At 37.1% G+C, this 20,965-nt stretch overlaps 4 protein-coding genes across 12 annotated transcripts; 1 reads left to right on the top strand and 3 right to left on the bottom strand.

Annotated features, from left to right (window-relative positions):
* The first annotated feature begins 758 nt into the window (after positions 1-758).
* LOC111810137 (uncharacterized) lies at positions 759-4,891 on the top strand. Of its 3 annotated transcripts, none has more exons than XM_023696752.2 (6): positions 759-906; positions 2,047-2,215; positions 2,314-3,191; positions 3,304-3,409; positions 3,891-4,096; positions 4,479-4,891. In XM_023696752.2, the coding sequence occupies exons 3-6, from the start codon at positions 2,443-2,445 to the stop codon at positions 4,747-4,749; spliced, it is 1,332 nt and encodes a 443-aa protein (XP_023552520.1). In that variant the 5' UTR covers positions 759-906; positions 2,047-2,215; positions 2,314-2,442; the 3' UTR covers positions 4,750-4,891. The 3 variants fall into 3 exon arrangements, with proteins under 3 accessions (XP_023552520.1, XP_023552493.1, XP_023552509.1); XM_023696725.2 differs by having other exon boundaries at positions 2,311-3,191; XM_023696741.2 differs by having other exon boundaries at positions 2,291-3,191.
* A 151-nt stretch (positions 4,892-5,042) lies between these two features.
* LOC111810160 (GEM-like protein 4) lies at positions 5,043-6,976 on the bottom strand. The gene is made up of 4 exons (XM_023696763.2): positions 6,714-6,976; positions 6,557-6,625; positions 5,553-5,830; positions 5,043-5,392 (listed from the first exon to the last, which is right to left on the bottom strand). The coding sequence occupies exons 1-4, from the start codon at positions 6,853-6,855 to the stop codon at positions 5,216-5,218; spliced, it is 666 nt and encodes a 221-aa protein (XP_023552531.1). The 5' UTR covers positions 6,856-6,976; the 3' UTR covers positions 5,043-5,215.
* A 4,406-nt stretch (positions 6,977-11,382) lies between these two features.
* Positions 11,383-14,929, bottom strand: LOC111789857 (GEM-like protein 7). 2 transcript variants are annotated; one of them, XM_023670575.2, is made up of 5 exons: positions 14,746-14,929; positions 12,816-13,116; positions 12,648-12,728; positions 11,887-12,161; positions 11,383-11,792 (listed from the first exon to the last, which is right to left on the bottom strand). In XM_023670575.2, exons 2-5 carry the CDS (start codon positions 12,961-12,963, stop codon positions 11,607-11,609), a joined length of 690 nt encoding a protein of 229 aa, XP_023526343.1. In that variant the 5' UTR covers positions 12,964-13,116; positions 14,746-14,929; the 3' UTR covers positions 11,383-11,606. The 2 variants fall into 2 exon arrangements, with proteins under 2 accessions (XP_023526343.1, XP_023526338.1); XM_023670570.2 differs by having other exon boundaries at positions 12,816-14,929.
* A 2,075-nt stretch (positions 14,930-17,004) lies between these two features.
* On the bottom strand, positions 17,005-20,965 carry LOC111798140 (Duplicated homeodomain-like superfamily protein). 6 transcript variants are annotated; one of them, XM_087129455.1, is made up of 4 exons: positions 20,884-20,965; positions 19,612-19,686; positions 18,900-19,508; positions 17,005-17,833 (listed from the first exon to the last, which is right to left on the bottom strand). In XM_087129455.1, the coding sequence occupies exons 3-4, from the start codon at positions 19,283-19,285 to the stop codon at positions 17,332-17,334; spliced, it is 888 nt and encodes a 295-aa protein (XP_086985581.1). In that variant the 5' UTR covers positions 19,286-19,508; positions 19,612-19,686; positions 20,884-20,965; the 3' UTR covers positions 17,005-17,331. The 6 variants fall into 6 exon arrangements, with proteins under 6 accessions (XP_086985581.1, XP_086985584.1, XP_023536920.1 ...); XM_087129458.1 differs by having other exon boundaries at positions 20,880-20,944; XM_023681152.2 differs by lacking the exon at positions 20,884-20,965 and adding an exon at positions 20,496-20,852.

The following is a 20,965-nucleotide window of genomic DNA, read 5'->3' as shown; positions in this document are numbered from 1 at the left end:
TGATACCTTTCAAAGAACTTTCTTAATAACATGACTCGTTAACGTATATAAAAAAATAATAATTTTTAAAGTATTATAATTTTGACAAAAAAAAAAAGGTCAAAAGTTCGAAGCTTGAGAAAAATAAAACATTATAGTTGAGACAGACTAGAGACTAAAGATGTGTGACAAATAAGATAATATCCTAATGTTTACTTTTATTCAACACTCCACCAGGGGTTCGTCGAGTTTGACAAGTTTGTCGTGTTTTCCATTGTCCTCGTTGTGGTTTGTTTTATTTCTATATGCAACTCGATGATTCAAGTCGTATGTCTTTTGTTCAGCTTATTTCCTAATCGGAGTGAGAGACAAACCCCTCCAAACGCCCTAAAATTGGATTGAATCTATTGTATGAGATCCTCGGGATATGGCTCGGGAAGCCCAGGCAATCTGTTACTATCAATCAGGGTCAAGAAATTTGGGAATGTTTCATTTAGATTTGAAGTTTTTGGATATGAAGGTAATGTTTGCAAGCGGGGCAGCTACTCTATCGTGGACAAACCGGAAACCCGACTCTCGGTGGTGCATAATTGTCTGGGGATGATGAAGGTGGGGAGAATATTTCTACTATTTTCCATAAATTTTAAAATTACAATATATTTTTCAAATTAAATTAGAATTTTAATCCTCAGCCAATCTTGGAATAGGATTGGGATTTGAAAAAATAAAATAGATTTTTAAAAAATAAAAAAGAAAATAAATATAAATATTGCGGAATTTTCGTTCCTCACCGTGCTCGCTTTTCTTCTCTGCCATTCGTTTGTTCGTTCGATTCGTGTTCTTAAACGTAATCAAATTTCAGAAAAAACAAGTAACAAAGCAGTGTTTTGCTTTCGAGATTTCTCTCTTTCCTTCTCTCCTTCGACGGTATGTTTTGTTTTTGTTTTGTTTTTGTTTTTGTTTTTGTTTCTCTCTATGGACCTGCATTTTTCATTCTTCGATTCGATTTCATGTTCTGTGATTGTAGTTTTTGTGTTCCTGTTCCTGTTTGTTTTCTTGTGATTTTCTCTGTTTTGTTCTGATTTCGGGCTTATCCGTCGACGAGCGATTTTCGCGTTTTTCCCCTTTCTCGATTGATATTCTGGTGTTTCCCTTTCGGGCGGATTGAAGTCCGATGATAAGATTTGTTCAATGTCGATTATTTCACCTGATTTTTATAGATTCTGTTGCAATGGATTGAAATCTGTTTGAGGTTGAATTATAGGGTAATTTGGAGGGACGTGGCCTCCGATACCGATTTTACGACCCGGTATTAGTTTATAGGGAGGAATGTTTTTTGTAATTTCAATTTGTTAGTAGGTCAGGACCAGCGCATTGTGGAAAATTAATGTTCTTTCTCCGATTTGACCGTCTGTACTACAGAAAGAGAAGCACCCTGTGATTTTCTACGGAATTATTTGACGAATTAGTATCAAATTTTCTAATGTGAAAACATTAAATTGATTTGTTTGAAGTACGAGGGGTGATTTTCTATTGAATTACTTTATTTTTTGAGACCCGTTTCCAAATTCTCATACAGAGTTTGAAAATCAACGGGGGGGTTTTTTCCTGACCAAGTCAGCGTGGGATTATGACTTGTCGTGCGAAACGTGCGTCGTTTATCTGCCGTTCTTGTAGGGCTTGAATAGATTCATCTTTTTTGAGTTTGAGGTTAGCGTAGTCGATCCGGATGGTTCTTGCACTGTTTATCAAATTAATTTGTTTACTTAGATTGGAAATTAATCGGTATGTTTGTTGTCTGGTCCACTTTTTCATTCTTCTCAACATTTGTTATGGACGGCAACGCATAAGTTACACATCCTTATCAATGGTCTCTTCTTTGTGGGGCTTCTGGTTTTTCTGGAGTTGTGTCGCTATCCTCACCGAGTTCTTTGGCTGGAGTCACAACACGTGGCGTCAACTAATTCTTTTTCCTTTTTCTCTTTTTGGGGATGTTCCCAATTCCTAGTTTAAAAATGTAATGCAATTTAATCGTAACACTTGGAGACGTTCCTTTTCCTGTTTCAGGAACGTGCGTGGGTGGGAACGGGAAGAGGGCTTGACCAAACCCACCATTTTCAAGGAAACTTCTTGGACGGTTTGGTTCGAGGATAAACATAAGATCCGGCTGTCAAAGTAGGTGACAGCCTGATTTTCTTGAACAGTTTCAAAGATCTATTCGAAGATCCTTTTTCTTGTGCGTATGACCAAACTTTGATACTTGGACCTCCCTTTTTATATGTGCATCTTGTTTACTCATTAACGCGTTCAGTTTTTTATTTCTTGGTACAGCAGGTGATCTCATAGAAAGGCCCCGCTTTCTGGGTCGTCTACATCTTAGATTGCTCGACCGTTGGTTTTTGCTTAATGTTCTTTCAGAGTTATCTGCGATTGGCATGAGATATTTTGATTTGTGTTTTAGATATGGGTTCCTTGTCCGGAATCCTTCAACGACCATTCATTGCTGTAACTGCTGTGGCCGTTGCTTCTATTTCCTCTGACTTTTCAGATAAGTTACCATCTCAGAGACCAACAGAGGCTGCTTCTTCTTCTTCTTTTTCAGATTTATCCCATAATTCAACTTTAGATTTCTTAAAGGAATCAAGGACGTCATTTGCTTTTGTTTCAAAGCTTGAAAACTTATCATTTGTCACCAAAATTCATGCACCTGTCCTTAAGTTTAGCTTTCCGATTCCAACTACCAGTTGCGACTATGTTAGAAACTTGCACGCGTCTTTGGTGTCTTCCACCGTTCTCTCTAATTTATATCAGTCAGCTGCATTGACCAAGGCATCAAAACAGGTTGCACCTTCACCTAAATTTTCTTCCCCACCTTCTGAGGTTATGTACAGATGGCATTTACCAGAGCCAACTTCTTTAGATATTAGCGGTAGTTCTGCTTGTTCCGTGGCAAAATCTAGGACGGTGGTGGTTTTATTAGGATGGTTGGGAGCAAAGCAGAAACATTTAAAGAGATACGCCGAATGGTATACTTCAAGGGGTTTTCATGCCATTACCTTTACTTTTCCAATGGCTGAGATACTCACGTATCAACTTGATGGGAAAGTTGAACAGCACATTGACTTGCTTGTGAATCATCTTGCTGATTGGTTGGAAGAGGAGCACGGAAAGAACCTGGTGTTTCACACTTTTAGCAATACTGGATGGTTAACGTACGTTATTTTTTCCCTCTTCATTTAACGTGCACACAGAGTGATAGCACCTTTGGCTTTTCTTGAACAAATTTCTTTATGTGATTGTTCCTTTGGATTTATCTCGATGCAGTTATGGAGCTATTCTGGAGAAGTTTCAGAAGCATGATTCTTCTGTAATGGGAAGGATTAAGGGCTGCATTGTAGATTCTGCCCCTGTTGCAGCTCCTGACCCTCAGGTAAATGGCGGCCTTGATGTGACAGTATTGTTCTTTGTCAATGAGATGTTACTATTGCATCATTTTGACCCCAGTTCCCTTTCTTTTCATTCAAAAATTTGTAGCTCGCCGTTACACGCACCACAATAAGTAACCTTGAAATATGAAGCTTTCTTTGATCATGGGATGACCATCAACCTATCCCAAACTCAGTCACCATCGCATCAACCTATCATAGAATTATATACAAAAAAACTAGAGTAGCCATTTTTACCTTGCATTTCCTCTATATATCAAGTTATAGATAAGGATAAATTTTTGTTTGTTCAACTCCTTATTTTCTCTATGAATTTAGAGTTAAGAATACCTTTTTGTTGGTCATTTAGATTTCTACCGCCTCTTTTATTTAGAATTGTAGGCCGTCTCTGTGTTTCTATTTGAGTTTCCTGTTGAAGAAATTATGAGAGGAAGTGTTTGTTAAATTTTGTTAATGCTTTTGTAGGTCTGGGCATCAGGCTTCTCTGCAGCCTTTTTGAAAAAGAACAGTGTAGCAACAAAAGGATTGGCAACCTTGGACAGCACAGGGATGGAAGTACCAATCAGCAGTAAGGAAGATATCGTACCTAAACCTGCAGTTACTGAAGCAGCACTTCTATTAGTTTTGGAGAAGATTTTTGGTGTTGTTTTGAAACTACCGACCGTGAACAGGTAGTTCCCCTTTTAAAAGTGATCATTATAACCAATATATACTAAACAAATGCAAGAAAATGATCCACATTGATTGGAGAGGGGAACGAGGGCCAGTGAGGACGCTGGGCCCCGAAAGGGAGTGGATTGTGAGATCCCACATCGGTTGGAGAGGGGAATGACATTTCTTATAAGGGTGCGGAAACCTCTCCATATTAGACCCGTTTTAAAACCTGGAGGGAAAAGCCTAAAAACAACAATATCGATAAGCGGTGGGCTTGGGCGGTTACAATAAGCATGATAGTTTCGTTTCTTTTTACAAATATGTTTAGATTTTTTGTACTTCATTAACCAACCAGATCAAGAAATCTAAAAGACAAAAGTTGTCCTGTTTTTCTACTAGGAGGCTATCTGACGTGTTGGACACGTTATCATCGTCACAACCAAGCTGCCCTCAACTGTATATCTACAGCTCAGCAGATCGCGTTATCCCAGCCGATTCTGTGGAATCATTCATCAAAGAGCAACGACAAGCAGGACGAGAGGTTAGAGCTTGCAATTTTGTGTCCACCCCTCATGTAGATCATTTTAGGAATGACCCAAAACTATACACTTCTCAGCTTAGTCAGTTTTTAGCAGACTGTGTGCTTACTTGTTGTAGAGAGTCCCGTTAGCTCAAATTTGAGTTGGTCGCTCACCATTTTACCCGATTCTTTTCTTCTTTTTATACAACATTGTTCGTTCTTGTATACATGTGAGAGCATGCAAAAAGCCAACAATTCATTAGTTTTCAATATAGATCACTGTTCAATTGTATTTTTGTGGTGTTGATCATTCTTGACTTATGCTGGTGTGTGCTAGAACAAGAACATGAGTGTGTATAAGATGAACAAGATAGGACGAAGTTAAGTGTAAAACTTTACATAACAACGAAGTAGAGTTAATTTGGAAGCGAACACCGAACCTATATATAACATATCAACTTATATTGACACTAGTTGAATTTGTACAAATTGGATCTTATCTATCTATCTAGTCTTCCTTATCTCCAATAATTAAATTAAATATGAAGCACAAGAAAAACAAAAGAAAAGAAAACACTTCTACTTAACACATTTCCCCCAAGTACCAAACTTATAACTAGCAGTTAATCTTCCACTCCTGTTGAAGAAATCTGAATGTTTTTTGGAAATTCTGAAACCCCATGAACCAGAAATCGAAATTATCCACTGTTACAATCTCTAAGTACTTCTGTGAAGGCTTCATCACATTCTTACTTTGATTCACTCTCTCTATTCTTCCCACTGGAATCACCACCTGAATTTGTATCACAAAGAGTTCAGAAAACACGATAGAGGCTGAGCGAAATCTTAACGAGGGACAAAAAACGTTCGAATTCGGCAAAAGTAGAGAAAAATCTTTGGAATCATAACATTCTTTAGCTTAGTTTTGTGTTTAAGAGAGAGAGAGAGGTGACCTTGTAATGAAATTTTAGGAGCTCTCCAGTTGGGGAAGAGAGTTTGAGGGATTTGTCACTGCAAAAGGCAAGTTTGTGCGTTGATATGAAGAGAAGACCTGAAAGAGGTCCTGCTGTGGTTGACAAATGGCATTGACAAACCTTCAATAGCTTCTCTCCTTCTTTTAAACTAAATAGCTGCTTTCCTTTCCTCAATCCACCAACTTGAAGAATCTTTGCTCCTAAACTCAACTTTCCCTTCACTGTTTCTCTGATCTTTTGTCCTAATCTCACTGCAGCTGCACAAACCAAACCATACAGACATAAGTTCATCTCGAGCAATCATATTTGAACTGTGAACTGTTTAATGAGACGTCGAAATGTCTAAGTTATAGGCCTTATAGATTTATCGTTCGTAATCTGCCTATGCTCTCGGTCAAAAGGTCTGAGATCCAAACCCTTTATCCTACGTGTAGTTAAATGAAGGATAATAAGAGTTGCCCGTCTACGAAAGATCAAAAAATGCATTCAAATTCAGTGTTCTTTTACATGCTTGGATCACTTCATAATTATGCTCGTATAAGAAGATTTGTTGCTATGAATGATTACTGTTATGACAACAAGCTTCTCCATTATAACCATAACAATATCAGATCGTCCACTTTAGACTTTACCTATTGTATAATTGTGAGATCTCGCATCGGTTGAGGAGGAAAACGAAACATTCTTTATAAGGGTGTAGAAACCTCTCCCTAGCAGACGCGTTGTAAAAACCTCGAGGGAAAGCTCGAAAGGGAAAGCTCAAAGACGCGTTTTAACAATATTTGCTAGTGGTGGGCTTAAGCTGTTACAATAATGCTATCCTGAAAATGCATCACTTCAATATAGAGGCTGTTCTCAGTCATATACTCGAGATCACCGATATGAGACTATCTTCGTATCACAGATGTATGAATTTTATAAACAGATTCTATTCACTCATTCAGTCTAATGAAGAAGCAAAAACAAACAAACAAAAAGCTTACCATGTTGTCTAACTCCATCGACAAAACTCCCAACCTTCTTCCCCCTGCTAACAACTGCATCCTCTCTACCTGCAAACATTCACAAAATCCTCTAAATTCAGTCACCATTTTCTCTCTACAAACACATAAACACCTTAAAAAAAGACAGAAGTTTTACATTGTTTTGCCCGAGGTTCACCGTCGGGGGACTGATTACCGACCGGAGCAGGGAACAATCTCTTCAACGACTTCTCAGCCGGCCGAAAAGCTGCCATACCAAACGGGATCCCAACGACGTCTTGCTTCATCAAAGCTTCCATTTTCCTCTGCTTCTACTTGTTAGTATCTGAGGTAAAAACAGAGGAAAGATTGGTGTGAATGATCAACATTCCTCCAATTCTCCACAGATATATAGAGGGAGTGAAATGGTGAATCTGAAACTTAAAAGCTAACAGCTGAGTCATCCATGGCTGTCCTCCAAGATTATTAAAAGAACGGATCTCTGTAAAAGAGGGAGTTTTAAAGAAAAAGGATGATAAAAGGAGAGGAGATGATGTTGGGGAAAGCATAGTGGAGTTGCCTTTTAGCAAAACCCTTAAAATGGAGGCTTTCTTAACAAGAGGGTTTCTTGTTGTGCAAGCATGTATGCATTTATAAACTCTTTATTTTTTGAAGGGATTGTATTTATATGTTTGTGTAATTTGGGAGCTTCATTTGTTTATTATTTATTATATGTTTTAGGTCCCATGTACAAACAAATCGCTTAATTTATCGAGCACTTTAGAGATAAATTTTTTAATTTTTCGTGTATAAAATTTTATTTCCGAGCTAGTTGCCTTCAATTTTGACACGTGTAACAATTTTTGCATATTATGGGCAATTTTTGTATATAAAGTTTTATTCTCGACCTGTTCACTTAATGGGCAAGTTGTTGGTTCAATCCATCAAGGAATCTAGCCATTGTATCCTGCTCGTCTTCATCCATGCATGCTCTATCCACCTAATCACCTGTCCACTTAATGTGATGTTCCACAATGATTGGGGAGGAGAACAAACCACCATTTATAAGGGTGTGGAAACTTTTCCCTAAAGCCTTGAGGGAAAGCTTGAAAGGGAAAGCTTGAAAGGGAAAGTCTCAAAGAGGACAATATCTGCTAGTGGTGGATCTAAGCCATTACAAATGGTATCAAAGCCAGACATCGAACAATGTGCCAACCTTCTTTGTTCCCCGAAGGGGGGTAGACACAGGATGCTGGCCCCAAAGTGGGCGGTGTCCAGTAAGGATACTGGCCCCAAAGTGGGGTGGATTTGGGGGCGGTCCCACATCGATTGGAGGAAGGAAATAGTGCCAACGAGGACGTTGGACTCCGAAGGGGGGAGGGTGGATTGTAATGTCCCACATTGGTTGGGGAGGAGAACAAACCACATGGTGTGGAAACCTTCCCTTTAAAGCCTTAAGGGAAAGCCCAAATAGGACAATATCTGCTAGCGGTGGATTTGGGCCGTTACAATTAATTTTTAGTACATTCTATTTTCAATATTGCTAACTTGAGTTCTTTCGGTATATAGGTGATGATTTTCCTGATTCGATGATGTTTTATACATTTGAGTTTTTCAATTATTTCAAAATAACTCACTAAAGCAATACATCAAAAGCTATCATGAAAAACGATCATATATATATTTCAAGGTTGTCCTTAGCTTCACACAAAATTTTGACCTTTATCCGTAAATAACTATACATATAAAGTTGCAACTTTCGTAAATATTTATGTTATATTTATATTTTAACAAAATTAGAATTCAGCGTAATTTTAAAATAATAAAAATTAATAACAAAAACCCTAAAAAGGTATTAAAGTTATAAAGACAAAATTATAAATATTTTAGATTTAGTAAACTCTTAATGCAAAATCTCTTAAAAAATATTGGAAAAACTTTAACCTTCAAAGACCATATTTTATAAGCATTAAAGTTGCAACTCTTCCTCTTTTTCTACCAATAATAGAAAAAAAGAAAGCCACCCAATTTGCTAATGCCATCCACTTGCTAAAAACAATATTTATATCACGTGCATAAATTTTAGGTATCGACGCGCATAAACGAGATGAGCAGATAAAACTATTTATAAACTTTATGATTAAGTAATACTCAAAGTAATAATGATAGTGTTACGAGAACATAGTTCAGCTCGTTAAGATGTTGCTCCATGTGTAGTGGAACTAAAAACGAGATCAATTCGTAGCAATATTATTCAAAGTGGAATTCTCATTTCGATCAGAAAACGAATCTAATATATTCAAGAAAACCAAATGTTTTAAAGGAGTCGTATTACCTTGATCAATGGACGTATGTTGCTCCTGCTTTACCTTTGCCTCTTGTGAAAAAGAAAGTCTCCTCGTGATAGGCCCTCTTAGCTCTCGAGCGTCTTTTGTCAATCAAGAAAGGTACACAATAGTAATACAAATCAACAACTACGATAAAATTAGACTCATAAGATGAGCGGTCACAAAAGCGATTTGTATGACAGTTAATCAATGTCTCGTAAGAAGAACGGTGAGAATAAATCAACTCAATTAATTTTAGAAGTTAAAATTGCAATACAAAAAGTATATAAATATGTAATTAGATCGTCACGTCAAATATTCGATTTTATATTATATAATTAATCTGGTTGTTTTATTTTCATTTATAATCTATTTTTAAAAATAATCTTAGTTAAATTTAAAAAAAAAATTATAATTTTTAAAATTTGAGTCTATTTAACATAACTCCAAAGTTTAAGAATATGTTAGATATTTTGAAAGTTTAGAGACTTATTAGACACAAAATTGACACAAATTTCTTCTCTCTCTATTCTTCACTTGGGAGAAGGGGAAGCGAGAAGCAGGACGAAACCGAAGGGAGAAAAGTCGTGCAAGATCACAGGATATAACAAGTAGACAACAAGATTGTAGTTTTTGCATGAATTCAAACTCTAAAAATCTCGTCAAACAAGAGATGAAATTCACGAAAGAATTCGAACAAGTCCAAGACCTGAATATTCAAAGACCTTCCCTGTTTCTTCTGACCGTAAGTCCTATCGATGACTTGTCCCTTTGAATGTTACCAAGTCCGAGAAAACAACGCTCAAATAATGCTCAAATCTAACTCCCATAATTGTTTTTTCCTTTTGATTTCTCAAATTTGGTAAAACTTGAAAAAGAAAAGTTGTTTGTTCCTTAAAGTAAAGTCTACCACTTGAAACATAGAGAGAGAGGGTTTATGAGAAACATACGACATTACATTGCTTATCTTTTCCCACTTTGGAGGCTGTGTTGGGCAGCTCAGCTAGCTTTGTTGCAATGCCACCATGTTCCTTTGTCTCTGTTGGAGGGGAAAAGATTTCATAAGTTGCAGCTGTAACCCATTAGATCAACCCAATCAATCACTTCCTTGTGTGTTATGTTTTACGCCCTTTTCATCTTTCATTTTCCGTCCACTTTTTGTGATATGAACCAAGAGACATCATTCATACAATATACTTCAATGAAGATGTAAAGAAAAGGTTGTCAAAATTATCAAAAGATGTTTCAATTCATGCTACATTGAAGAAGAATGAAGTTTGATTGTTGTAAATTTTGGGTGGGTTACAATTTAGAGTAATTTAGAGTTATTGTATTTTAAGACTTTTTATTTAATTTCGGTTACATTTACATAATGGTTAATTATGGCCATAAAGTATGAATGTTACAACTCTTGGAATACCTTTAGTAGTTTCATTTTTTAGGCTATATAAAGCCATGTATGTTGTATTTGTAAGGTAGACTTGGAAAATATATTAAAAGAAGCATTTGTGCTTTTCTTTAGCCAATGACTAAGTTTCTTTGCAATTCTATGTAGTTTAGATTCCATGTATAATCATTCAAGCTCGACATGATCAATCTTGCTTGTGGAGTGATTCGAATCTGAATCAAGTGTTCTTGCCTTGAGATATTCGATCAACAAGGTAATCCGAATCTTATTCCCCTTGTATTGATTCCTTATCTTATCATTTTGACTCCACGATTATCTCTCGTATGCTCAAATGATACGTTCTTAGATCGGATTTCCCCTCAAAAGTTTTAACTTTACTCTTGAAGTATCTAAGATCACTTCAGTTACATTTGAAAGGATTATCTTTTCTCGTACATGTTAAGGAGAGAGCGTTAGTGTTCTAAACTTAGTTGGAAGGCATTCTAGCTTCAAAGGCAAGTGAGATTTGATCGGTCTGGCCTCGGGTTGTAGATCAAGTGGACATTGAATTGCGTCATAACAGCTGCAATGGATGCCCCCCTTTATATCTCTTCCACCTCACTGCTCAATAAAAGAAGAATGGACTCTGAAATACTCCTCTCGCCTCTTACAGTCTTTTCTTTACTTCCTCTTATAAGTATGATTCGAGCATTCATGCTAGTAGATCAAATCGTGGGTTCTCATCCTCAATATTGAGAGAGGCGAGTAAGTCGGCTAGTTGAAACGTAGTAACGTTGGGTGGATTTTTTTTACTTCGATAAAATTTGAAGTTTTGTTCGTAACGTTAGAAAGTCAACGACAAGTTAGTGGTGTTTGTGGAATGACTTCAAATATCAAAGTTAGGATAAACTATAAGAGGCGACATGTTTGGAAGTTGGGAGGAGAATTAACAATCTTATATAAGCTTAAAATGTGAACTTACGTGAGACCCCATGTCGGCGATACGTAACAAGTCAAAGTAGATAATATCTGCTAACAGTGAATTTAGGCCGTTACAAATGATATCAGAACCAGTCATTGGACAGTGTGCCAGTGAGAACGCTAGGTCTCTTTGAGTTAGCTTTCGGTCGAAATTTCAAGTGACAAAAACAATCATTTGCATTTCCATGCTCAAATAGACATCCAAAGTTCAAAACTAAGACCAAGTTGAGCCTCTTTCTAATCTTATTTCACCAACTAAACCAATCATTCATAAACAGGATTTGTACAATTGAGTAAATTGTATAGTGAACTTTTCCTCCCAGTTCAAATGGTGGAGGGGACAAAGAACATTTCTGCAGCAATCTCTTCCAAGCATCTAGCAGTTCTTGCATTCTTGAGAGATCAAATTTTGAAGATATTGAAGAGTTTTGTGATAATTTAAGAACCCCATGAACCAGAACTCAAAATTATCAACTGTAACTATTTCTATGTACTTCTGTGAAGGCTTCTTCACATTCTCACTCTCATTGATTCTCTCTATTTTTCCTACTGGAATCACTACCTGCAGAACACAAACATTTCTTTCGAGATTTAGCACAGAGAAAGAAAGAAGACGACGACGACGATGACGACGAAGAACAAGAAAGCAACCATACCTTGTAATGGAATCGAATTAGCTCTCCTGCGGAGGAAGAAACTTTGATGGATCTGTCACTGCAGAAGGCAATCTTATCTGTGGATATGAAGAGCAGACCTGCAATGGGTCCAGCTGTGGTTGACAGATAGCATTGAGCAGCCTTCAACAATTTCTCGCTATCTCCATCACTAAACAATTGCTTGTATATTTTTCTCAAACCACCTACTTGAAGAATTCTAGCTCCTAAGCTCAACTTTCCCTTAACAATTTCTGAGATGTTGGATCCCAATCTCACTGCAGTTCAATAAACAGGAAAGTTTCTATCAAATTTCCATGCCAAATAGCTCACTTGGATGTTGTAATAAATAAACAAAAGAAAAACTTAGTTATTATCCCAATTCTCGTCCACCGCTAGCAGATAGGGAGAGGTTTCCACACCCTTATAATGAATGTTTCGTTGTCCTGTCCAACCGACGTGGGATCTCACAATCCACCTCTATTGGGGGCCGAGTGTCCTCGCTGGCACACCGCTTGATGCCTGGCTTTGATATCATTTGTAACAGCTCAAGCCCACTGCTAGTAGATATTGTCCTCTTTGGGCTTTTCCTTTCGGGTTTCCTCTCAAGGTTTTTAAAACACGTCTACTAGGGAGAGGTTTACATACCCTTATAAAGAATGTTTCGTTCCTCTCTCCAACCAACGTGGGATCTCACATTAGCACCATATCAAAGCGTTTGACACTCTTAATAAGAAACTAATAAAGTAGAACAATGAACTCACCATGTTCTCGGACTCCATGTGCAAACTTGTCTGCTTTTTTACCAAGCTTATTCACCCTGCTGAGCACTGAAATTTTACTACCTGCAAAATGAAGACTATTCTCAATCCAAAAGTCCATTTCTTGCTCATCATTCATTTGTCAAGCCAAGAGTAGGGGGGGTTTCTTACATTGTTTTGATGGATATTTACCATCTGAGGGGGAAATGTTGTACTGGCCAGCAAGATCAGGTAAGATTCTTTTAACCGATTGCTCGACCTGCAATGCTGCTGAGCCAAGTGGAAATCCAATAACATGTCTATGCAGTGAAGCTTCCATATTCGAATATTGATAAAGAAAACTCGGCAATACAAAATGCTCTTGCTTTGAGCGGCTTGAACTCTGCAGCCACTCACCTAGGATGTTCTTCAATAGCAATAAGCAGGGGAAGAGATGTTTGCTTGATGCCTAGTGTATCATTCTTTGATTCTCCTAATACATTTAAAGGGGTCGAAAATTGTTGGTGAATCTTACTTTTCTATTGTCCGAGTCATCCAATGTGCATCAGAAAAAAATAAAGTTATGCAAATTGGGAAAAAGAAAAGGGGATCTTAGGTTTAGTAACTTTAGAAAAAAGAAAAACTGAATGCATTTTTTAATATCTTCTATCTCCCTAAAACGCTTCTGAAGAAAGGCTAGTTTCTTGGAGTTATAAGAATATGAAAGCCGATGGTCTCGGTACATTGCAGAAGTGCTGAGTGTAAGTAAGTATAACGAGGATGTAAGAAACTACGACTCTCCATAATGGTATGATATTGTCCACTTTTAGCATAAGCTCGAGGCTTTGCTTTTAGTTTCCCCAAAAGGCCTCGTTTCCATAATCTACCCCTTAATTAGCCAATGTGGGAGTCCCTCCCAACAATCCTTTCTTCAAACAAAGTACACCATAGAGCCTCCCTTGAGGCCTATGGAGCCCTCGAACAACATCCTCTTACTCGAGGCTCGACTCCTTCTCTAGAGCCTCGAACAAAATACACTATTTGTTCGACACTTGAGTCACTTTTGACTACATTTTCGAGGCTCAGAATTTTTTTGTTCGACATTTGAGGATTCTATTGACATGGCTAAGTTAAAGGCATGACTCTGATACCATGTTAGGAATTACGAACCTCCACAATGGTATGATATTGTCCACTTTGAGCTTAAACTCTCGTGACTTTGTTTTTAGTTTCTTTGCACTACCGAAAAAGGACCTTACCGAGCGGATCCACTAAAGCTCAAGGAAACAAGAGAGTAATAGTTCAACAACACGTGAGGATTTCAGCCTCAACCTTTTAGTTGGATAATTATGACTTAACAAGTTAAGTTATCCTCACGTACCTCTTATTTAAAACATCTATTACCATGAATTATGGCGACACGAAAATTGTTCAGGTTTCTTAACGAACTCCCACTCGCACCCCCGAAAAAAGTTGATAAAATAAATAAGAAGAAGAAAGTATAGAAAAAGCTAGCTATTGAAAATAGATCCCAAGACAACTTTTGAATCATAGCACTATAGATTCCTACTTTCCCTCAATTTGAAATGGTGTGAGGCTATGATTTTCAACTTTTTGAGCTGGCATATTGGCTTTCTGATGCCAGCTTACTTTCCATACCAGCATAAAGAAAAGGTAAGGAAGGTCCATGTAAAACCCAACTGGTAAAACCAACACCTATCACATGCTAAAAGGCATAACGGACGCATAATTTTACCAGAAACGAAGATTGATATTATGTTTACAGTACAAAATCTCAGTTGAATTGCCTAACATAACTGCTGCTTTCTCCTTCTCTGACTCACGCAGCATCAAAAGAACTCGTAAGCATCAGTGAAGGTGAAAAAAAAGTACCAGGACTTTCATCAAACACATGGTGTGCAAGATCCCAAAAGATAAATTTCTGTTCCATTGTGGACATTCAGGAAATCCCACTTTAATCTTAGTTCATCAAACAGTCTTAATGGGTCCTGAGCGTTAGAAACAGCTAGAAAAAGTAAAAGAAACAAATCCATGGAGGATTTCAAGTCGGCAGGTCAAAAGATGATGAAAAAAAGGGTGAAGGGAGAGACAAATTCACGACCTTATTAAAGAAGATCAGGAGGGTCCCCTCGTCGATTTGGAAAGCTAGAAGATTCAAGTAGATCATGTAGTAAGCATCCTTTTCTGTGAATCATTTGCGCGTATATTTGTCTATCTTGAGCTGTAAAATGAACGAACAAAACAAGAAGAATGTAACCAAATTCTGCCTTGGATTATGACAGATTTAGGCCCATTTACTTGACAAATGGCTAAGAATCTGAACTTCACTAATGAAAATGAAAATAATTCTCAATAACTCCATTGCCATTGCCAGCAGATATTATTCGTTTTGTCTAGTTACGTATCGTCGTGTTTTTAATTTTATTTGGTTGAGTTTATGATGTAACGGATCGAGTCCACTACTAGTAGATATTGTCTGCTTCGACCCGTTACGTATCGTCATCAGCCTCACAGTTTTAAAATATGTATACTAAAGAGAGGTTTTCACACCCTTCTAGAAATGCTTCATTAATCTCTAATAAATGCGATATCTCAGAATCTACCCCTAGAGAGTCAAGCGTCCTCGTTGGCACGTCACCCCATATCTGACTCTAATACTATTGATAACAGCTCAAGTCCACCGCTAATAGACATATTGTCAGTCTCACGGATTTGAAACACATCTACTATGGGGAGAGTTTAGTCCTACTTCAACCAGTGTCTCACACTACCCACTAACGCGCTATGATACCATTTGTAACGGCCCGAATCCAACAATGGTAGATATTATCAGCTTCGGCCTGTTACGTATCGTCGTTAGTTTCATGGTTTTAAAACGTATCTACTATGGAGAGGTTTTCATGCTCTTATAAAGAATATTATGTTTCTCTCTAATCCGCGTGGAATCTCGCATGTGTTCGAGTTAATTTTAATATAATATATATATATATATATATATATATATATATATATATATATATATATATATATATATATATATATATTAATAATAATAAAAAAAAACAACAGATGTCAAAATTATGTTAAGTTTGAAGTGTTCGAGACAATTTAAAAAAAAAGATTATAAGGATAATTATATAAATTTAATGTTTAAAAAGAAGATGAATCTTGTCGTTTTAATTCATTAAAACGAAATTAACGATGAGTCATATAAAAATGGGTATATTTTATAATAAAAAGCACATCATTCCAAAATAAATGTAATATAATAATTAATCAGATGAGCCATTATTTATAGTTAAATAGTATTTAATTTATTGCTTTGTTATTTAATAATGATGTATGTTTAAAGTGGAAAATATATTATTAATATAAATTATTATTTTTTTTTATTGATTTGAGTAATTCATAAATGATTTTTTTAAAGGAAAATAAAAAAACAATTATAACATTAATTCTTGTCGTTCTTGTCCTCAAATTCTTGCAACTGAACATGACTCGGGGTACCAACCAAAAGTTAGAACATATTAATTTAGCTCGTTTTTGTCCTCATATTCTAGCAACTTAATATGCTTCGGGATACCACTCATCCCAGTCCTCAAATTCTTGCAACGGAACATGTTTCGAGGCATCAACAACAAAAAATTAAAACATATTAATTTAGCTTGTTTTTGTCCTGAGATTCTAGCAATTGAACATGTTTCGAGATAGCAAAACAAACTAGAACACATTAATTCCACTCACTCCTGTCCTCAAGAATCTTGCAACTAAACATGCTTCGAGATATCAGCAAAAAAAATTAGAACACATTAATCCCGCTTGTCATCGTCCTAAGATTCTTGTAATTGAACATGCTTCAGGATATCAGAAAAAAAAAAATTATAACACATTAATTCCACTCGTTCCCGTCCTCGCACGTTTGAACTCTTTACCAAATTAAAAGGTAGTTTTTGCATCCATTCAGGCCGTTTTCAAATTTTCACAAACTTTTAGTTGATGCCGATCAATTCATAGTAATAGAAAAAATGGCAACATGCCAAATATTGTTCTAAGCTCAACAAAGGTCGGGGAAAAAAGATCTAACTTTCGACTTTTAACACAAATAACAAGTGACTTGTCTACAAATTTAGGGTAAGATTGACCACTCAATCGAACCTATAATAGGTTGTCACCGACACGAGCAGTTAACCGGTTCAGCAACATATTCTGAACTTCCATTTCATCATAATTTAGACAAAAAAAAAAAAAAAATCAACACCAAATGAAAGTAAAAATGATGTCTCAGCTCCCAGCTCTTCCTTATTTTCTCAGAAACAGTATGGAAACAGCAATGAACACTGGAGAAGACAAGAAGAACACAAGATCCAAACATTGATTCTGCTTTGTAATGAAATGATTAAATCTTAAACTTTATGAACATGGCTTCAAAGTTTAGCAACAAAAATAGTTCTACCTATGACAATTTTCACCCACAAAACACAGAGACAGAGAGACAGAAGATGTCCTATTCATTCATAACTGCTAACCACTTTTTGTTCCATAAGCTGCCTAATGCCTATACAGAAACTTATAAATTTCCTCCACTGTGGCTTTTATTTTTCCATTGCCAATGAGAGAAGATGATCCAAAGAAAGGTTTTAAAACAAAAAAAATGGCATTCCCAGCATCTAATCATTTGTATATTATTTTACCTATGAGCAGATGTGTGTGGCATCGGATATGTCATCGGACCCATGTTTACAGGTGCACCGGGAACCACCGTGCCGGGCACTGGGGCTCGAACCCCATACGCCATGTGAGCTGGAGCAGGGATATTGACAGGGGTGCCAACAGCTGAGACGACTGGTCCGCCCACTGGCTGTCCAATGGTTGGACCACCATACATTCCCACACCAGGAGGACCAGCTGCAGGTTGAGGAGGCTGTTTTGTTGGTTTTCCAGAAGGAGCTGCTACAGAGCCATTTGCTTGACCGGTGATCGGTCCTTGGGCGGCTGAGACATCTCCGTTTGTGACACTAGTGATATCGTGGATACTGGATCGCCTCCTTTCTTTGTTCATTGAGTTCAAACGGATGAAGTATTTTTGTGCATGGCTCGCCACTTGCGTCGGTGTTCTTGTGACTACGAAGTTTCGAGATATGCTCCGCCAGTCTCCTTTCCCATATTTATCGAGACCAAGTAGAAACAATCTGTGTTGTCAAGCATGGAGGAGATTAAAAACGACATAATGAAAAACAAAAGATAAACATGCAATTTTGAACAGCCAACACACGGCCAGTCAACGATGTTGGACACAACATTGAACGCATCGACTAGTATCAAATCACTATGACACGACAACAGAAGACATTTTTCCAACGAGCTTCCAATAACACGATGTATCAGTCAACCAAATGAAACTATATCAAATGAATTTCTTTCGGTATTAAGAATCACAAAACATGCATCTCCCTCGAAGAGCTCTCCAAAGAACAGAATTCCAAAGATCAGAGATACGAAACCAAACCTAAACCGAAACTACATAATGAAGGAAACATTTTGTAATGGGAACTCTTTACAAAGTAGGATTTTCTTGGTTAGCAAGTGCAGGAATTTGAACCTCTGACCTTTTGGTCGAGAATTCCGTTCCTGTTCATATCTCATAGATTACCTACTCGACCTCAAAAACTCCCTCTTGGTGCAAGTTTTCGTATGCACTAGATGGTGTCTAACTTGCTGATTTCGGGTTTGATTACAGCAACCTTAGCTAGAAAGATCAGAATTTACAACACTTAGGATTTAGATGCGGTCGGGATACATAAGAACTAAGAAGCAGACTTATCACAATAAGATCGAAAATGTTATCATACAATTTCAACAAAAGCAGGATGATTTCAACCAAGATATGTGATGTGATTTCAGAAGGGTATGAAGAAATTAATTCTATTCTAACAACTCAGCAGATCGAACGAAAATCGAAAAATAGACATATCCATTGCCATATATATGACTCATTTAAGGAAAGTGATAATGAAGAACAACCAAGGTATCCTAAATAGGAACTTAGGATGGGACCGGTCTAACTCGATTAGGCTACGGTAATAGAATTTTTCAGTCGTGAAAACAAGAAGATATTAATGTCTCAAGTAGAAAGAAACAAAAACGATTCGTTTAATGTAACAGTATCTGTACTTTTGACTTTATTAAGAGATCATATCACAGCTTATTTATACGAAGGACGAGGAGAGAAGAGTAAACATAAAACAATCGATTCACCTGTGTTCATCCTCTGTCCAAGCAATCCCTTTACGACGTTCCTGATCCGACCTCGAAGTCTTACTTCCATGATTTGAATCACCATTACAGTGCCCAAAATGGCCATTTTTCTTAGTCGTTCCTTCATCACCAGCATGGCTAGCCGAACCATCTGAAGAAGAACTATAAGAAGGAAGAGGCACACACCCCGATTCGATTAGATTCACATCCTCAACTAAGAGCTCATAATGATGTTTAATCTCTTCTACAGTTTTTCCCGGTACATCGGCTGCAATTTTCTCCCAACGATCCGAATCATCCTCGGGATGACTAGCAAGTGCATTCTCAAATGCCTTATCCTGTTCTAAACTCCACAAGGAGCTACTTCCAGCTTCATCAACAGTCATCTGGCTTCGTTTAAGTAACCCAAGCAGAATCAGCCACCAGAAGAACAAGAACAAAAGAACCAACTTAACCCTTATGTTCTACAATCTAGATTTCTAATCTACACACTATTTTTTTCGTTCTAAATCTAAGATTGAGCTTCCAAAACTCGGGATTTCGTTGTATCTCAAGCAGATGCAACCGATAATAGATACACGGTTCGGGGAAGCTTTTAACGCTCAGATCCTGAAGAATTCGTCAAATTCAGGGAGACGAAAACACAAAGAGAAAGCGCGAAATAAGCTGAAACCAGAGAGCAGCCTAGAGAAAGGAAAAAAGTAACAAAAACCTGTAAAGTAGAAGAGGATTCTCAGTGTTGATTTGCTCCACAGCACAAGAACTCGACTCTTGTGAACCAGCTGACCTATTGGAAGAACGAAAAGGCAACAGAGTTCAGTTGTACCATGAGAAATATCTGAATGTCATAATATCAAAAGATAAAATATAATAATAATAATAATAATAATAATAAAATAAATTGTCAGTTTTCCGTGAGGCAATGGAAATTAATGCATTCATGATATAAACAAAGTGGTAATTAAGGCTTTGAATTGCGAAATTTGAAAGTGACATTTGAAGGTAACAAACAAAGAGGGAACAACCCAGAAAGTCCATGAGAGATAAGAAAAAGGAGTATTCTGATAGATAACAAAACAAAAAACTCAATTACCAAAGGCAAACAGCTCACAAAGCTTTTTAACAGTTGAGGCCCACCATGGTTTATCCTTTCCATATCAGATTCTAACCATTCAACGCCCATTTTTACAGCAAATCAAAGCTTCTACTTAAACAGAAAGGGTTGGAATGATTTGGGGGAAGAACAAAATTGAACCCAGCTTGAATCTATGAAAGAGGAGTAAGGATTTGCTTGAAATTGATATCGATTTTGATGAACTAAGATCAGAAGCGGCTTAAACTCCACAAAATCCACTTCTTATTCCTCGAAATAGCTCGAGAAACGATTGATTTGAAGAACAGAACAAGAAAAAAAGGAGGAAAACCACCTCGATACCCTGTTGTTCTTGCTCTAAAAGCCACAGAAAACAGTGATCGAAAGGGGAAATCGAAGGATTACCAAAAGAAATAAACAGAGATCATAATCACCACGAAGATTTAGACAGTTTAACCGACAATCCAGAAGAAAAAAAACAATGAAATCCAGTATTAGTTTACCTAGAAAAGTAAGAATCCGAGCTGAAATGTCCAAATTACTCCACCAAAATCAGTAAAAAAGCGGGAAAACAACAAAAACCTAAGAAACGTAGAGCTTAATTACAGCCACTATCTTACATTTCACTGCAAGTTTCACGCATAAATTGAAGAAAAGACAAAAGAATGGCAGAATTCGAATCCAAAGAGAAATAAGTGGGAGAGTCCAAATTCAGATAAACACCCAAAAAAGGATGAAATGAAAAGAAAAGATGAAAAATAGCATGGTGTTAATGAATTGATTGGGGAGTTGAAAGGGGGAGAAAAACCCTAAAAAAAATGTTGAAAAATCACAAGGGCAGAGAACGAAATTAGTAAAGAAAATGATGGGTGAAGTTGAGAAATTACACACAAGTGAAGAGGAGAAGGAACAGTGAAGAATGGGGTTTCTTGGTCCCATTCTCATCACCTACTTTGCTACAATCCATACAGCG

Source organism: Cucurbita pepo, chromosome 1, assembly GCF_057944985.1.
Source record: "Cucurbita pepo subsp. pepo isolate OVF chromosome 1, ASM5794498v1, whole genome shotgun sequence".
Classification (NCBI taxonomy): domain Eukaryota; kingdom Viridiplantae; phylum Streptophyta; class Magnoliopsida; order Cucurbitales; family Cucurbitaceae; genus Cucurbita; species Cucurbita pepo.
This window is presented reverse-complemented; position numbering and strand designations above follow the sequence as displayed.

What these genes read in the sequence shown, in the direction of transcription:
- LOC111798140 (XM_087129455.1), bottom strand. Translation starts at nt 19,285, where the DNA reads ATGACTGTTGATGAAGCTGGAAGTAGCTCCTTGTGGAGTTTAGAACAG. An exon ending in TGGACAGAGGATGAACACAG is followed by an intron (nt 17,834 to 18,899) that starts GTGAATCGATTG and finishes TTGACAACACAG; the next exon opens with ATTGTTTCTACTTGGTCTCG.
- LOC111810137 (XM_023696752.2), top strand. Translation starts at nt 2,443, where the DNA reads ATGGGTTCCTTGTCCGGAATCCTTCAACGACCATTCATTGCTGTAACT. An exon ending in AGCAATACTGGATGGTTAAC is followed by an intron (nt 3,192 to 3,303) that starts GTACGTTATTTT and finishes ATCTCGATGCAG; the next exon opens with TTATGGAGCTATTCTGGAGA. An exon ending in AAACTACCGACCGTGAACAG is followed by an intron (nt 4,097 to 4,478) that starts GTAGTTCCCCTT and finishes TTTTTCTACTAG; the next exon opens with GAGGCTATCTGACGTGTTGG.
- LOC111810160 (XM_023696763.2), bottom strand. Translation starts at nt 6,855, where the DNA reads ATGGAAGCTTTGATGAAGCAAGACGTCGTTGGGATCCCGTTTGGTATG. An exon ending in TGAACCTCGGGCAAAACAAT is followed by an intron (nt 6,626 to 6,713) that starts GTAAAACTTCTG and finishes GAATGTTTGCAG; the next exon opens with GTAGAGAGGATGCAGTTGTT. An exon ending in TCCTAAAATTTCATTACAAG is followed by an intron (nt 5,393 to 5,552) that starts GTCACCTCTCTC and finishes ATACAAATTCAG; the next exon opens with GTGGTGATTCCAGTGGGAAG.
- LOC111789857 (XM_023670570.2), bottom strand. Translation starts at nt 12,963, where the DNA reads ATGGAAGCTTCACTGCATAGACATGTTATTGGATTTCCACTTGGCTCA. An exon ending in TAAATATCCATCAAAACAAT is followed by an intron (nt 12,729 to 12,815) that starts GTAAGAAACCCC and finishes TTCATTTTGCAG; the next exon opens with GTAGTAAAATTTCAGTGCTC. An exon ending in TAATTCGATTCCATTACAAG is followed by an intron (nt 11,793 to 11,886) that starts GTATGGTTGCTT and finishes TGTGTTCTGCAG; the next exon opens with GTAGTGATTCCAGTAGGAAA.